This window comes from Sycon ciliatum, chromosome 7, assembly GCF_964019385.1.
Source record: "Sycon ciliatum chromosome 7, ocSycCili1.1, whole genome shotgun sequence".
Lineage (NCBI taxonomy): Eukaryota > Metazoa > Porifera > Calcarea > Leucosolenida > Sycettidae > Sycon > Sycon ciliatum.
The window spans coordinates 32,699,505-32,716,408 of NC_088649.1; the positions used below are offsets into that span (position 1 = coordinate 32,699,505).

At 46.2% G+C, this 16,904-nt stretch overlaps 2 protein-coding genes across 2 annotated transcripts in view; one reads left to right on the forward strand and one right to left on the reverse strand.

Annotated features, from left to right (window-relative positions):
* Positions 1-1,132: 1,132 nt before the first annotated feature.
* On the reverse strand, positions 1,133-3,246 carry LOC135821854 (uncharacterized). The gene is made up of 2 exons (XM_065334852.1): positions 1,867-3,246; positions 1,133-1,594 (listed from the first exon to the last, which is right to left on the reverse strand). The coding sequence occupies exons 1-2, from the start codon at positions 3,244-3,246 to the stop codon at positions 1,133-1,135; spliced, it is 1,842 nt and encodes a 613-aa protein (XP_065190924.1).
* A 2,830-nt stretch (positions 3,247-6,076) lies between these two features.
* LOC135821855 (MAM and LDL-receptor class A domain-containing protein 2-like) overlaps positions 6,077-16,904 on the forward strand; it is a 61,029-nt gene continuing 50,201 nt past the window's right edge. Inside the window, exons 1-5 of the mRNA XM_065334853.1 lie at positions 6,077-6,109; positions 9,236-9,320; positions 11,411-11,446; positions 13,548-13,562; positions 16,746-16,760. Of these exons, the coding sequence (XP_065190925.1) occupies positions 6,077-6,109; positions 9,236-9,320; positions 11,411-11,446; positions 13,548-13,562; positions 16,746-16,760 (184 nt within the window). The remainder of the gene's footprint in view (positions 6,110-9,235; positions 9,321-11,410; positions 11,447-13,547; positions 13,563-16,745; positions 16,761-16,904) is intronic.

The window sequence follows — 16,904 nt, forward strand, 5'->3', positions numbered from 1 at the left end:
TCGTTCCACCATGCCATTGGAACATGGATAACGTGGGCTGGAGTGGATGTGACGAATGCCCAGCCGCTGCAAGAAAGTGGTCATCTGCTCAGACACAAACTGTGGCCCGTTATCCGAAACCAGTACAGACGGTAGACCGAATAGGGCAAACACTTCATCTACCTCCTCCACGATAGCTGTAGTGGTTGTAGAGGACAGAACCTTGAGGATAGGGTACCGGGAGCCATAATCAATGAGGGAGAGAACAGAGTGGCCCTCAATAGATACTAGGTCGATTGCCAGCTTCTCCCACACGCCTTCAATCTCAGTGGGGAGAAGATCTTGCGGACTGTTTGTGCGACGTCGCCAACACTCGGAGCAACGTTCCACATACAGACTGGTGTCCTTGGTGAGCCCTGGCCACCAAACCCTCTGCCGGAGGGAATCTTGAAAGGCTTCCTGGCCCGGGTGTCCCTCATGCGCTTATGCCATGACGGAATGGCGTAGCCCTTCTGGTATCACAACACGTGCCGACAATAGCAACACACCGTCAGCTGCAGTGAGTTGATCTCTGACGAGATAGTACGGCTGCTCAGCGGGCGAGGCATCGCGCCACGCTGCACGACACTGTGGAGTGTTGCGTCGTCTTGAGTGGCACGGCGGATCTCCTCAAGGTTGACTGGTGCTGCCTCAAGAACCATGTTGACGTACTCATTCAATGACCGGGACTCAGCTGGAGGCGAGACAGTGGTCTTCAGCGGAGCATGAGACAAAGCGTCAACGCACAACAGTTGCTTTCCTGGGATGTGCTTGAGTGAGTACGAATACGGCATCAGAGAGACTAGCCAACGCTGGAGACGTGGTGGGACGTCATCGAACGGCTTCTGAACTATATGGAGCAGTGGTCTGTGATCCGTGAAGACGTCCACATCCCGGCCCAGAACGTACTGGCGGAAACGAGTTAGAGCGAATACCACACCCAACATTTCACGCTCCATCTGCGAATAGCGTGTCTCGACATCAGTCAATGATCGGCTGGCACAAGTGACTGGCACCCACTGGCCCTTGTCGTCGTGCTGCCAGAGGATAGCGCCCAAACCTTGAAAGAAGCATCGCAGCTGATAGCCGTACAAACATCTGGAGATGGGCGGAACTACGCCAATGTCTGCAGAGATGAAGCGACTGCCTGCTTCACTGCGTTGAATGCCGCAATCAGGCTCTCAGGAGCTACAAATGGCTCCGGCTGCTTGACGGTCGAACGAAGTGGCTCAGTTACTTGAGACAGCTGAGGAACAAACTTGCCCAGATAGGTGACCATCCCGAGAAAACGCTGAACGTCGGCGAGGCACGTAGGCTCCGACAGTTCACTGATAGCTTGAAGCTGGCATGTGTCGGGTTGAACACCTTGCTTCGTCAGGTCATGGCCGAGATACTTGACACATGTCAGTCGAGTGCGACACTTGCCCCAGTTGAGACAGAGATTAGCAGCTTTGAGTCGTTCCAAAACGCTAGCGAGCCATGCGTCGTGTTCCGCCCGGTTGCGACCATACACCAAGACGTCATCTATATAGACAACAACACCAGGCAAACCCGAAAGGAGATCAGTTACAACACGCTGAAATATCTCGGGAGCACAGGATATGCCAAATGGCAGTCATTTGAAACGATAGAGACCACAGTGTGTGGTAAACGTGGTAAGCAGTCGGGATTGGTCGTCAAGCAAGAGCTGGTGAAAACCAGACTCTGCGTCCAAAACCGAGAAAACCTCCGCTCCCGCAAGCTCCGCAGTAATTTCATCAATGGTTGGCAATGAACGTCGCTCTCTAACAATAGACTTGTTCAACTGCCGATAGTCAACACATAAACGCAAGGTGCCGTTTGACTTACGGACTGGGACGATCGGCGATACCCATCCAGACGCTTCCTTAACTGGCTCGATGATGTCTGCCTTGACCAGACGATGCAGTTCATGTCGGCCTTGGCGCGGAATGGGGGACGTCGTGCTGGTTGAGCCACCGGCCTAGCTTCAGCATCCACGGAGATGGAAATTGGTGCGGTGTCAACTAAATTGCCAGTGTCCACCAGGTGCGCTGGAACCAACAGCTCAAGTTCAGAGATCACATCCTGGCCGAACAGAATACGATGTTTCCCATGGGGTACAACAAAACAACTACAAGACATGGTACGCGTAGGAGATGCGATGGTTACATCAGCCATGCCTAAAGTTGCAATCTCCCCGCCTGTGTACGCCTTGAGGACACGATTACTGCTGCGGGTAGGCTGGACAATGTCATCGGTGAGAATAATACGGCTTGCACCAGTATCCAGCAAACCTTCACACTCCTTGCCATCCACCAGTAGCGATGCGAGGAACTGGCGGTGTGACCCGGTCTGCTCAGCCATGTACACGGTGTCATAAAGCAAATGAGCCTGGTCAGCTAGGTCGGCGGGCTCCTTGTCGACGGCGTTAGCATCTAATCCAGAGCGTTGCGACTGACATACAGCCGCAAAATGTCCGACCTTGCTACAACAGCAACAGCGGATGTTGGCTGCAGGGCAAAACGACTTTCCCTTAGCATGGGTACGGCCACAGTACTTGCAAGAACCAGATAGTGTACGTGGCTGTCTGCGTTGCTGTCTGGTCGCACTAACGGCAGGCACTGAGCTAAACTGATTGGCAGGCTCTGCCGGCGGATCATACAGCTTACTCTCCGCATAGGAGGTCTCCAGTGCCACTGCTTTGGTGATGGCATCTGCAAGGGTGAGTCTGGACTCCTTGAGCAACTCGCGACGAACTTCGAGGGATTTCAAACCTGCAACCAACTGGTCTCGCACCTGGGAGTTTACCACGCTGTCCACATCCGTCGCCCCGAATTTACATAAGTCCACTCTCTCTCGTAAACGGCCAACGAAGGTGGAGACGGATTCCTCCGGCCCTTGTTTGAGCTGCCGGAATTTGTGACGTTCTGACGTCGTATTGATGGTGGGACGGAAGTGCGCCAGAATGGCGTCCGTCAGTGCTACGTATTCGTCTCCAGGAGAACCATCATCATTTGCTGGCGGAGAAGGAATAACCAGACCCTTCACAACTTTGCGAACTGAGAGTCCGGCCAAATTCAAAAATATACGCTTTTTGTCAGCAGCAGTAGAAACATTACAAATTGCTAAGTAGTCGTTGACATCCTCGAGCCAAAGCTCAAAATCGGCCCCGATGTCGCCGGCGTAATCGGTTACAAAATCCTTGGGCACTCTGCCCTTCGTTGTCATCTTGACCTGTTCACTGCGCCAATGTAGATGGACAACACTACAACAATACAAGTCTGGAGGTAGCCATTGCAGGCTTCGTCTTCAAGCTCTGCGAGTTCTCTACTGCAAGCATGCACGCATGCGCACACTATACATATGTACATGATTACATCACTACATACATCGTGCACGTGTATCCGCAGCATGTGTATCCGCAGCATGTAGTTGCAGTTTTCTTGCTACGGCAAACAAAAATTTTCACAAGTAGCTAGAAGATCGAGAAGCTTGGGCTGCCTTGCTCTTCTCTGTAGTTCGGGAGATGGACATCAAACAGTGGTAGTTCTCCATGACTCACCCTTGATACTGAGCTGTGGCTAAGGCCGGTGAAGTGAGGGACGAACTACCCAAAAATATTGCAAGCCTACAAGCGATTCGAGTCACTAATGCCCGGGAAGAAAAGGATGAAGAGCACTAGTCTACCACGACGATATTCCACAGTAACCGGCTCACACTCGGCTCTACCCACACCCGACCATGGATTTGGAAGGAAGGAGTTTGTTCCACTGTGCAGTGAATGAAACGGCAGATAAGCGAAGAGTTGTACACGCCGTCGCGTAATCTTTGTAGTTCTCGTTTTGAAGATCTGCTGCGCTTCTCACGATCCTAGCCCTAGAACTACAGGAGGCATCATAATTATGATGCATTTGCGAATTGCAAAATGTGATTGCTGTGATATGGGCGGTTAGAATCCCCCAAATTTTGTGACTTTTATTTATTTTGTATTGTGTTAGTGGTGGTGGGCCAAAATTTGAGTACTGTTCCGAAATGCCATGGGGTGCTACCTAGAATTACCGCACGGCATCATATGACTCCACATACTACAGGCATCAATAAGAGGGCGAATTATTATTTGGTTCAGAAGCACAAGTGAATATTGTAAAGAGGAATACGTTGAGGAGCAAGTAGATGGAGAACTATGAAGGTGATAATTTGTACATATGGAAATGCTAATTTGCATACCGTATTTTACCGGTTGTAAGTCGACCCCGGTTATAAGTCGACCCCCGTATCTGGAGGTCTCAATTCTGCGTTTTAAAGTTATCACCCAACGAAGCATTACTAACCAATCCCTGCTACTAACACATCAATAAATCATGTAAACATTCCTTATTGGAGGTTATAACATCCCAATCCTTGAAAAGGCCAAAAAACTGGAAAAAAATGTGTACACATAGTGGACTCGTGCATGCAGTGCAGGTCATTGTTTTGTTCCCGGTTATAAGTCGAATCCCGGTTGTAAGTCAACCCCACCCTTTCTCCTTCTATTTTTAGTCGTAAAAGGTCGACTTACAACCGGAAAATACGATATTTCACGTGTAGTTATGGTCAATATCGTAATCCTGAATGCTGTAGAAGCAGACAAATTTGTTCGCCCGAAGTGGTGGAAAGTGATCGACTATATCATCTGCAGCATTGAACAATATGAAGTGCCAGCGCAGGTTTTATATTCTTGGAACTTCCTTTGAGTTTAGGTTGGTCTGGCGGAAGGCATGTTCGGCAGGTGTAGTGTCGCTGCCGAAAGCATTTCATTTGATTTTGATAAACATTCGGGGCAGGAGTTTGGGGATGAATGTGAGGAGAGTGACTGGATAATTGTGGGCAGAGAAAAGTGACTGAACATAGAGACACAAAGTTATGTGCTCCAGATGAAGATGAGTGAATAGTAATTGCCCCGTCTTCTCGATGAGTCTGATACAGGATCCGACTCCAAGAAGGAAGGGGATAACGGTGCTGATAAAGCTATGGAGCCATTCCCAAAACAGAACATCAACATCCAAACCTCGGGCAAGACGTCCTTCATGAAACTGTGCTCTCTGGCAAAGTTGGTAGACAGTGGAAAATGTGTTGCACCAAGCAAGCTCGAAAGCACGCAATCGGTTATTGCTTCGGAAGTTCGCGGGCGTTTCCGGGATATTCACAATTTTGAAGATGGGGTAGATGCATTATTCGCATTTATTGACCAGAATATGATCCATGTCATGATCAAATGCCCAACGCAGGAAGGAAAACAAAAATTGGAGAGGACTCTATTTTGAGTGAAGGCAATATCATGGCATTGGTTTCCCAAATTTCCGCAAGAGGCGTCCTCTGTACCCGCAATAATCTGCCGACGGCCCTTCGGCTGGATAGGAATGGACGCCATATAATCAAGTAAAATCCCTAAAAATAGTTTCCAGGAACTACTCTGCTACTTGAGGTTTGATCACGAAGATGGTCTCTGGACACGACGTCGAACAGAAATCATTTGTTTGCTATGAGTCGCGACGCCACTTTCTCCTTTCGCTCGTAAATGTATTTATCACAGCAGTCAAAGAATGACCCACCTGGCTGAGGAAAATCCAGCAAATTGGCAAAGCAGCAGCCATTCCAGAGTAATGTCCTGAAATGTAGAGTTTGAAGGATCAGCATGGCAAGCAAATGCTCTTTTATTTTGCTGTAAACTGACGAGATATCGCGATTTCGCTGCGCGCAATACCAGCTGCTGGTCTCCAAGATAGTGCACCTGTAATTGGTTATTTCATTTAAAAGGTACCCTTTACCCCATGGTCTTTCGTTTCCACATATTGCCAAAAATAATACCAAGCAGGTATGTTTAAGTCCGGTGGAGTCATATGATGCATCCGGTAATTCTAGGGTAGTTGAAATTTTGGTAGTTCTAGGGCTAGGCAAACAGGCCACGAACAAGCCGTCTCTCAACGATCAGATAGTAATTGCAAGGTCGTTACCAGGACCCTTTGCAGAGCTGATTCCATGAAGAACAACATGAGAGCACAAAACAAATCACTCGAACATGGCGCTGATCGCCTTGCAAGGTGACCAACACGTATTTTAGATAAGTGAGCTTTGCTGGAATGCAAAGCTCTGTTTTCCGCACGCAAGGTACACTAAATCGGTGGTGGTATGCGTGACAAGGTTACGCTTCAAAAGATTCGATCACAAGATCTGTTAGGCCGCTTCTCTTTATCGACGCCTCATTTTCTTCGTTTTTTCTTTTCCCAGAACTTTACCGAGCGATTTTTGTGCTTCTTGCTATTGTTTGAAGATCATAATACAGGCAATTATGTCGTGTTACTGTTCATGCGGCTGGTCATAGTCACAAAGGCTTACCAAAACAGTTGAACCTGTGTAGCGGGCCGCAGTCTCTCGGAGGCAAGAATACACAAGGGTCTCAGTGAACACACTGTTATTCCCGTAGCTATGCGGAAGACGTTACTTCACACAGCTTTATTTTGGTATTTGTGTGTTTGTTTGTTTGTTTGTTTGTGTCACGCCTGGCGCTATCCGTATCTGATGGCAAAAAAGCATAGGATGTTATAAATTTTTCAATTCTCCTATTTTTTTTCAGGCATATCCTGGGATTCGAACCCGCACTATCGCCCTACATGCATTCCCCCATACACTTCGCATTCATACCCATTCTTCCAAGTTGCTTCACGTTATTATCTTGCGTTTGAAAGCCCTATTTGAATATTGCGGCCAGCTGTATGTGGCCAACTGTGTTTGATGGTACGGTACGGTACGGGAGACGGTGTCGTATTACCCTCGATCGTACCTGTCCCGTACCTATCCCCTACCGTACCGTGCCATCAAAGACGGCTGGCCACAATGCATATTCAAATAGGGCTTTCAAATGCAAGATCACAATGTGAAACAACTTTGAAGAATTAGTATGTATGCGAAGTGTATCGGGGGATGCATGCAGGGCGCGCGATAGTGCGGGTTCGAATCCCAGGTTATGTCTTAAAAAAAAAAGAATTTTTTAAAGAATTTATAACATCCCTATGCGTTTTTTTTGTCTAGGTCATCAAGGCAAAAAAGCATAGCGTAGGGCCCTGAGCTTCCAAGCTCTCTCGTTTATTAAACACTAAACTCAACTGAAATGTAACTAACTGGCAATGAAAAGAATCGTGAGCAGCAGCTTTTATACACAGGTAGACTCCGTACGCTAATGTACAGAGATCCGCTAACGTACGGGGATAAGCTAATGTATGGGGATACGCTAACGTACGGGATACGCTAACGTACGGGATACACTAACGTACGCACGTACGTACATGCTACCTGGCATGTCCAGTTGCACAAAAACTGACTGGCCACACACAAGTGGCAGACCGATGCGGAAGGTGTCGGTGCCCGGGCTGTACACAGTGTATGCCTCCAAACCCTGGAGTCACCTTTATGGGGATACGCTAACGTACGGGATACACTGACGTACGTACGTACGTACGTACATGCTACCTGGCATGTCCAGTTGCACGAAAACTGACTGGCCGCACACAAGTGGCAGACCGATGCGGAAGGTGTCGGTGTCCGGGCTGTACACAGTGTATGCCTCCAAACCCTGGAGTCACCTTCATCGGCATTGCTGCCATAAGGAAAATCAAACAGCTCTGCCCTGCCAGCAATTTTACCAAAGGCCTTGCCTGCCAGGTTACCGGATAACCCACCAGAGGGGGATTGCTGCTCGTGACATGTGAAGGTCATGCGAACAAGTCGCAGACTCGCCATGCTGCTGCGTCTGCAGTGGTTGTTGCTTGTGGCCGTTGATGTTGCTGTGCAGCCTGTGCCTTCAAACGCTTTATGCATTTCTTGCATGTCCATGCATCTGGTTTAATAGCTGGATGGATGCTGGGTGTTAATCCCAGTTTTCAATTGAGGCTGGGTGGGTATATCTGGCATTGTGTCTGGCATCGTGTGGTGTCTCCTGGCACATAGAGCAGGGTCCACACTCTCAACCAGGGCGCAATTGCGTACCCAAATTATGCCGGCCCATATTTTGGCATGGGGTGGCAGGTCACCTGCCAGCGATTCAGACGCTCTGAGTACCTCCTTCGGGGCTCTATAATGTGTGGACGCTTTCTTTCTCCGCTCTTGCAACAAGCAGTGGCCCGAAATAATCTGCGACATACTATGAAGTTTGTATTTTGAAAAAAAGGAACAAAAATGTCGAAGGAAAGTGATCAGATGTTTGGAGACCTATTCAAAAATCTGCTTGACTATTTCGCCACTCAACCTCGAAGCACTGGAACTGCCCAAAATCAATCGATATCTCCGTGTTTGTTCGCAGTTTCTCCACAACCAGTTGTCTAAATCCTTGAGCAAAATTGAGAACACCACCAAAATGCCCTTCAAATTTCCCGTAGCTGGAAATAAGAAGAGGATCCTTTCTGCAGCATTTTCAAACTTGGCGCATCGACTGTCGGGCCCTAGGATCAAGGCTTGGTGGATATTGTACGTAGATAACAGTTCGCTGGAAACCAGAGTCGACTTGCTGAAATTTCTGTTGATTGCAATTCTAAACGTCAATTTTGGATTTTTTTGTATGTTCTCATGCTCAGTTTCTTTCTGGTACTACACGCATGGCCAATCTGTTGGAGCACTGGAACTATACCAGGAATATGACATTTTAAATGGGGCTTCTGAGTTAGGAACAGTGCAGAGAGTATTTAGCACGGTTGGCAACCAGACCGAAAGCTGGACTAAAGCAAATGCTCGGCTGGATCGACCTCGGTTTCCCAGCGGTTTCCGACCGCAAATACAGGTATGTTTTCCATTTTGCATTCATTTACTCCCACCGCTTAGGAGCTCCATCTGCACCTTGATCCTAGAGGATGGTGGCGTTCCTGTGGCTGCGTATACGCAAAACTCTGCCTCTAGACTAGTCTCACACGTGCCGTGATTTTTTCACACTCCACACGCACAACATTCATAGCTGCATTGCAAGAGGCTTTTAAAAACCTTCAGCTGAAAGCTGAATAAGCCGCTTGTGCTGGTACCTCACCACACTTTGCCACGTAATTTCCGTAGCGTCTTGCTTCATTTCTTCATCAGCCAATGAGAAGCACCACTATGCATGTATTTTGTTCGTTTGAAGGACATGCCCGAAAGAGCCGGTTAAGGCGAGTCAGTTTCTTGGCGTTGATGTGTTTTCCGCCTTTTTTGTTTACAGGTAGCCTTGACTTTTGTGGCAACACGCTCTAGTGGACCGGGAGGAATCGCAATAGATGACGTGTATATCCCCGGTGCATGCTGGGGTGAGTTTGTATCCTATTGAGCTTTACTTGTGACGGTTATGATTGCTGGTCTTAGCTTGTATCCATTTGCCCGCTCTATTTGTTTTGTTTTGTTATCATTCAGCTTCAACTGAGACAAGAATGCCATAATACTCACAAATAGGATACACACCCTCTCGTTGCGAACATTTTGAAAGCTTTTGGTTTCACAAGACTTAGTATACTTTTGAGCCTTCTCGTCGGCTGAAATACTGGCAAAGGGAAAGGAACAAGAACAGCGGATTAATTACGTACAGTAAGGAGGTGATAAAACAGAGCAGAGAAGAAGATAGGTAAAACTAACAGTGAAAATGCGTGGCAAATACGCATACAAATAATAACACAAAGATGCAAGGTGCACTACATGCCACGCTTGCTAGGTTTTCTCCCACTTCCACCTTAGCATCATTGTTTCTATATGTATAGGCCATGCATTTTCACTGTAAGTCCACTGTTCTTGTTCCTTTCCCTTTGTCTGTATTTCATCTAACGAGAAGGTTCGAAAGTATACTTGTGAAACCGAACACTTTCAAGATGTTTTTAAACATTCATAAAGATTTTGCAGGCTACTTGCCCCGCAAAAAGGTGACGGCAATCTTAGCTGCATACCTTCAACTAATTATGTACATCCATAAAATATTTTGCAGGCTACTTGCCTACACTCAAGTAAGCGCTGAATTTTCACGCCCAATCCTGTAATTACACTCTGATGGATTAGGATTAATTTTAATCCCGTAGTTTTGTCAAGTTTTCGTCTACCAGGGCCAGGAACCAGTTAGTAGTGAGGTTTAGTCCCACGTAACGGGTTCGGGAACGTGGGTGATACATGTCAAGTTCACGCTATCGACCCACGTTCACGTTCCACGTTTTAGTCACACGGAACAAACAAAAGCAGGAAGCGAGAGGTCCAAACCTGGCCAAAAGCGAAGCTTCGAAGCTCATTGAATATCTTGATTCCGTGCTTCGGAACCTTCTTCAGCTGAGCACACTCACATCTTGCACGATGCCTAGGAAAACTATGAAATATGCATGCACATGTTGGTGGCCCCATTGTGCATGTTAAACGGGACTAGCTGTTATAATCATGTGAGTGCACTCTCACATATGTGCGTGCGCGCGCGTGTGTGTGTGTGTGTGTGTGTGTGTGTGTGTGTCCCATATGGTGCAGTGGTATGCGCAGTCGATTTCCAATCGAGAGATTGCGGGTTCAATTCCCGACGATTATGGTCGCACACGTCTTTCTTCTCTTTCTCGCATTCTTCCTGACTTTTCTTTCATTCTCCTGGGGAGGTTACCAACAGCCAGTAGGGAGGTTCTGCTCTACGTTATGGGAACGCGACGCAAAGAATCACGTGAACTCTCTTCGCGTTCCCGAAACGTAAAGAAATCCTGTTCTGCTCTACGTTCACGTAGAGAAGTCAATTGGAATGCGTACTGGGAATTTATCCTTCCATATTTGGCAGTTTTCTGCCTGCACTCGAATGATACCCAGCAGAGCCGTACGCATTTTCGTTGCGTGTGCCACAGCGTAGAGAACCTCATCTACGCGTAGAAATCTGGACCCAAAACACGCGAAGCCGTAGACTCTAACCCAGACACCTGCCCTCTACGTGATTTCTCTACGTTTAAGGTATAGCAGAACCTCCCTAGTGTATGCCGGAGTATGTGGTGTGGTGTGGTGTGGTGTGGTGTGTGTGTGTGTGTGTGTGTGTGTGTGTGTGTGTGTGTGTGTGTGTGTGTGTGTGTGTGTGTGTGTAGGAAATAAAATGGAAAAATGAAAAATAGGAATTCACTGGCCAGAAAAAGTCACTTCAAAATGCTGTGTGGTGGATACCAGGCTAAAAATAGTGGCGGTCAATTCATCAGCCTTGCAAGTTGTTGAATGGTGTAATCCCAGCACAAGTTGCCATGTCTAACATAGCTGTTCGCTATCATTGCTTCCGCGATGGGCATGTCTGAGGTGTGTGTGTGTGTGAGTGTGTGTGTGTGTGTGTGTGTGTGTATGTGTTTGTGTGTGTCTGTGTGTTTGTGTTTGTGTGTATGTTTCCCTTCGTGTAAATGTAAATGCTCAGGTCAAAAAAGTTCAATGCCAGTATTCAACCAGCCAAGTGAGTGCTGCATGTTCATCTCGTTTGTTTAGTGCGTCTTTACTGAGGTCTGCTGCGTTGCTCAGCCAAATATGGCTCAACAAGTCAACAGGGAATGGGAGTATTTTAAACGGTAGCTCACAAACTCACAAACTACTCTCCTGAGCATCCTTCGGTGCAGCTCATGAGTGGATATAATCATGACTTACCTCTCATTGTAGACAACGTTTCTTCTTCTTTTTCCATGTTCTTTTGGGCTTAAAGAACCCTATTTCGGAAGGGAAATGAGGCTTTACAGCATGAATTTGCCCAAATAACCCATTTAATCGTTTTTCCCCGCTCAGTAAGGGTGGAACTTCGCATGGAAGCTGAAAAACAGGGACCTCTTCGGACTTATGTTCCTGTTAATCGGTGCTCACAATGACCTTTACGCGAAAATTCATCATCTGTGAAAGGCTATGGAAGATCGCAGTGGTTGAAAAGGCTGGAGTTTGTAGTTGGAGATGCTACTCTGTACAGGAGAGCAATCTGCAGGAACGAGCTATGCTAAGCTAAATAGCAAAACAGCGGCACATTGGAAGATAGTTAAGAGCAGAGCCCACACGCTCTCTTCCATTAACACTGCAATAGTTCAACTCATTTCACAATAATGATTCCAACGTTTCGGCAAATCGCCTTCATCAGGTTCACAACCATTGTTAATGGAGGAGAGCGTGTAGGCTCTACTCTTAACTATTTATGAAACTGCAGGAAGCCTCCCCACTTTAACTTACACTGGAAGATATTGCCCAAATACCCCCCACCCCACCACCACTACCACCACCACAACGCCACCAGAAATGGTCTTTTCTTGCTCCATACATCTATAGAGCGATACTGAACTCAATGACCAGAACCATCCTCCAATTTAAATTTTGATATTGAGCTACTCAATAGAATATAGCGGAAACCACCACTGCAGCTCTACTTATGGTTGATTAATACGAGTAATACATTTGCAGCCTAGAGAGCGTGTGTTGGGAGGCGTGTATTTACCGCCATATTGCCACGTGTGTGTTTATCACCTCATCAACTTTGAGCTACTAGTACTCAATACCAAACAATTGTTCTGCAGATTGGTCTGCTTGTTGCTGTTGTTGTATTCAGCACCTCCTCCCTGTAGCTGCAACGAACAAAAAAAATAGCCATCCATTGGTGGGGTGTTTGGCCGTCATCTTCCAGCATGCCGCTCTGAAAGATGTGGGATTCTGCGGCTATGTTGATAGGAACACAACCAATCCGCAAACAACGAACACTGATTCGTATGGGCGAATTGCTATTTTTTTAGTTTCAGAGTTCCTGTGATTGCGCTGAACTTTGACAGCATGCTAGTGCAATTTGGCCGACTGCATCCATGATCTAGGCCACGTGATTGGGCCAAAGTGCTCGTACAAACTTATGCATGTGTATCAGCATCACTGGCTGCCGTGTGTACTGGCCTCAAGTCCCCGTCTGCATAGGCAGTTTTGTAGGACGCATTTGAAAACTTCCCCTCACTGAACAGTAGTTGGCATCATCGAGCAGCTGTTCTGCAGTAGACGGAGTAATGGCAGAGTACGTTGGCTTTCTCCTTTGTCGATGTTTTTGCTTGAGTGGCTCATGTTCCATCCCACTAGTACATACTACTAGTGTTTGTGTACGTCCCGGCGGAAAGTTCCAGCAACTGCCTCGGCATGTTGTCCAATTTCGGCTCGTAGAGGTTGGTCGCATTCTGCAGCCTCACAGCAGCACGGCCCCCTGCGCAGTCACGCAATATTGGCCTGGCATGCCTGGCTCGGTAGGCCCGGTGGGCATGTTCCCTGCGGAACCAGTTGGCTCTTGGCTACAAAGCGGATTTTCAGCTGTATGTGGTCTAGTGGTGGCGGGCATTCTGTGCTCACACCACTCCAATACTGTGGACCCGCAGAGGTAAAAAAAATCAAACTGCCATACACAAAACCGATAGTGATTGTGTGTTCTAGCTATAAATCTGGCAGCTGATGAAGCCTTATTACACTAGCTTAACTTCATCCTTCGCATCTTGTTTTCCTGTTTTATTCTTTTCATCTGCTCCCCACAACTTCCTCATGGATATCGATGACAGGCAACTTCTTAAGTGGTAAGCATCTTTCTCTTGGTGTTGCATTCCGTAAAGGGTTCGATATTTTCGTGTGGTTCAGTCAGCCACCTGTAGTACTTATTACTTGCGGGGCAGGGTTGCTGAGCCGACGTATCTGGACCTTAGGCCGAAAACAGTGGACTGTATAAGCAGAAATATTCGCCTGGAATTTAATTTCGTCTTTTTCGTCCACCGAACTTTTGGACTAAATTGAATGCCGGACTAATGTCGATTTGTCCAGCTTTTCAATACAGTCTTATGGTCCACGGACTTAATTTTCAACCGGACGAACTCCCTTTCTTTGGAGTTGGACGAAATTAGTGACCGACGAAATTTTCTTCCTGTACTGTGTTAGAATTCCCCACATTAATCAATATTATTGATTCATGGAGAAATTGGGCCAAAAAGTGGTACGGTCAATACCGGAGTGACCGTACGGTGTCCGCTGCACCTGCGTACTCAGTTTACCTTTTAAGCTCCACACAGGAGCATGACAACTGTGACGCAGGGCTGTGTTTGTTTGAGGCGTTTCAACACGGTTGAGTTCGACCCAGGTCAAGTTTCAAGCCACCACAAACACAGATTGACTGGCGCGCTTACACGACGCTTTGCGCTTGCCCGGGGTGAAATTTCTCTCCGGGTTGATTTCAACCCTCCCTTTGTATTGGGGGAGGGTTGAAATCGAGAAATCATACTATCGTACTTTCATGCATATCTCGCGCAAGGTTTGAACAGCACTGCACAGGCAAATTTTCGCGCGAAAGTATTCATTCGACGATACAGGACTCTAAAACTGGACTTGTGGCGGCATATCAGTACTTGACCCGAGTCAACTGTCTTCATGTAAACACCCACCCAAGTTTTTCCATCGTACAGACTTTCAACCCTGGTTGAACTCGACCCGGGTTGAAATTTCTCATGTAAACACAGCTTAAGTATACTAAGGACCTATAGCCATACAAAGATGGTTGCACTCCACCACACACGTTTCCTTTCCATTGGCTGTATAATCAAGGTAGGACACTCTTGTGAGACGGGACGCTCTCTCCATACTCCAGGGCACACTCAACCTGACCTCATAACGGTATCTGCGTCAGTGCCAAAACATATTATGGTTGGTTGGATTTGTTTAAAGTCGTACAACAAACAGGCATATCTGCCTCCTTATATGAAGACGACTTCTGGCAGTAAAACATTTAAAAAGGAAAAAAGAGAAAAGAAAAAAAGAAAAGATAAGATCAAGAATTATAAGGGTTCTCTTGCTATCCCACCGACAGTATGAGAATCTGTATCTGTGCGTTGATATATGGAGGGTGGTGGCGCTCCTGCCGAGGCGGAAAACTGTGAAATTTTTCTGTAATCGGGATTACTGGCCCGTTTTATACATCCACCTCATATCGGTATTATTTTGTTCTTGTTTTATACTGGTCATACGGTCAAAACGTGCCTACATGTACGTTCGGAACACATTGCGTCCACAGCAGGCATCGCTGGTGCTCCAAATGCATTGATTTTTTTTAACTTAACCCACTTCTCGAGAACTTGAATTTCCATGATAACAGACTCTTTATTTTCCCAGCTAGGTAAAGGAAATATCTAGCTTTTTGAGGTTTTTGAGCTGAAGTAACCTGAGGAAATTTCATTTACCTTCCACAGCTCAAAACCTCAAAAATCTAGATATTTCACTAACAATTATGTTGATCGGTAGGCCCATTTTGTAGCGGTGTGGGGATAATAGCAATATTGTAATAGAGATAGTACGATGTACACAAAAGTCATTGAAGTGACTTGGTTTTATGGGCCATCTGGGGTTACCAATAGTTTTTGCAAAACGAAAAGTTTTAGTATTTTTCAGCTCCCACCCTTTCTTTTCTGCATGTAAAACGAATTCCAATAAAATATTGATGTCAGTTTTCGACACCCAGAAGTAACTGGGCATTCTCCATCTGCATTCAGTAATTATTTTCAAAACGTAACTCCTTCAAATCCACCCACCCCCAAACGAAAACTTTTCGTTTTGAAAACACTATTGGTAACCTTGGACGGCCCCTTACAGAAAATATCCTCATTGAGTTTAAGGGTAGGTTGATTTCATAGTGTCCACAGTAGAGCAAGATAGAAAGGTCCTTGTGTTCTCATTCTTAGTTTCATGTTCTAAAGGACTTTCAAAGAAAGGAAGTAGAAAGGAAAAGGACATATGGAAACGAGTTAAGAGTATCTCTCCACCACTGTAACTAGATACTATAATACAGTCAGAAAGTGCAACAACTAGGCACAAAACTGACAGAGTACTGAGACATTCGACGTCCTGACACCTAGCTTCAACACATCTCCGTAGCGCTAACCGAGGTGTCAGGACGTCGAATGTCTCAGTACTCTGTCAGTTTTGTGCCTAGTTGTTGCACTTTCTGACTGTATATAGTATCTAGTTACAGTGGTGGAGAGATACTCTTAACTCGTTTCCATATGTCCTTTTCCTTTCTACTTTATTATTGGCTCAATACCCGAGTTTCAAAGAAAGGAAGGTTAAAAATTGTACGCCCTTCACAACCGTCATCTTCAATTAGAACTGAAAAATTCACGAACCAGTTTTCAGGCATTCTCTTCAAGTGAAATACAAGCAACCTGAACCAACACAAATAGCGTCACAAAGTGATAGCCATCGCAACTACGTAATACATCTAGTGAAGACATATGCACACGGGGAAAAAACTTGGAAACGTATATTTCAGAATTTTCTACAACATTTGTCTTTTGAAACCATCAGTGGTAGGCTGTTTGCATAACTTGTTAGTTGGGAGAGAATTGAACCACAACTGAATTTGATCAGAAGGTAATAATATATTATTATGTTCTCTTGATCTATGCATGATCACCAATGAGGGGGGGGGGGGCAGACCCAGGTTTAATTATTGAATTTTGCATAAATTGATGATCTTCTTTGTGTAGAATTGTTTATTGTTGATATTGATATATTTTTCCTGTTGTTTCCCTTTTAATTATCTCCTCCTTCTGCTCATTCCTTCGCTCTCCCTTGCCTCCTGTCCTCCTTCTCCTCCTCCTCCTCCTCCTCCTCCCCCTCCTCCGCCTCCTTCTAATTCTCCTTCTCCTTCTCCTTTTACCCTTCACAATCTTCCTCACATCTATCGACTGAATGCTCCTGTCCATACTGCAACAACTTAGCCAATTCGCATCGCCGTAAGTGTGTTTTTTAGCCTTGACTTTCTTAGAATTGCATGCGTAATACCAGTACATGCTACTTCGTATTACAGTAATACCAGTACATGCTACCCCGTATTACGTTGATAGAAGGAAAGAGAACTCCTGCAACCGTTTGGAAAG

Coding starts and splice junctions, on each gene's coding strand:
- LOC135821854 (XM_065334852.1), bottom strand. CDS start 3,246: ATGACAACGAAGGGCAGAGTGCCCAAGGATTTTGTAACCGATTACGCC. Junction 1,595..1,866: donor ATCGCCGATCGTCCCAGTCC/GTAAGTCAAACG, acceptor GAGATATTTCAG/CGTGTTGTAACTGATCTCCT.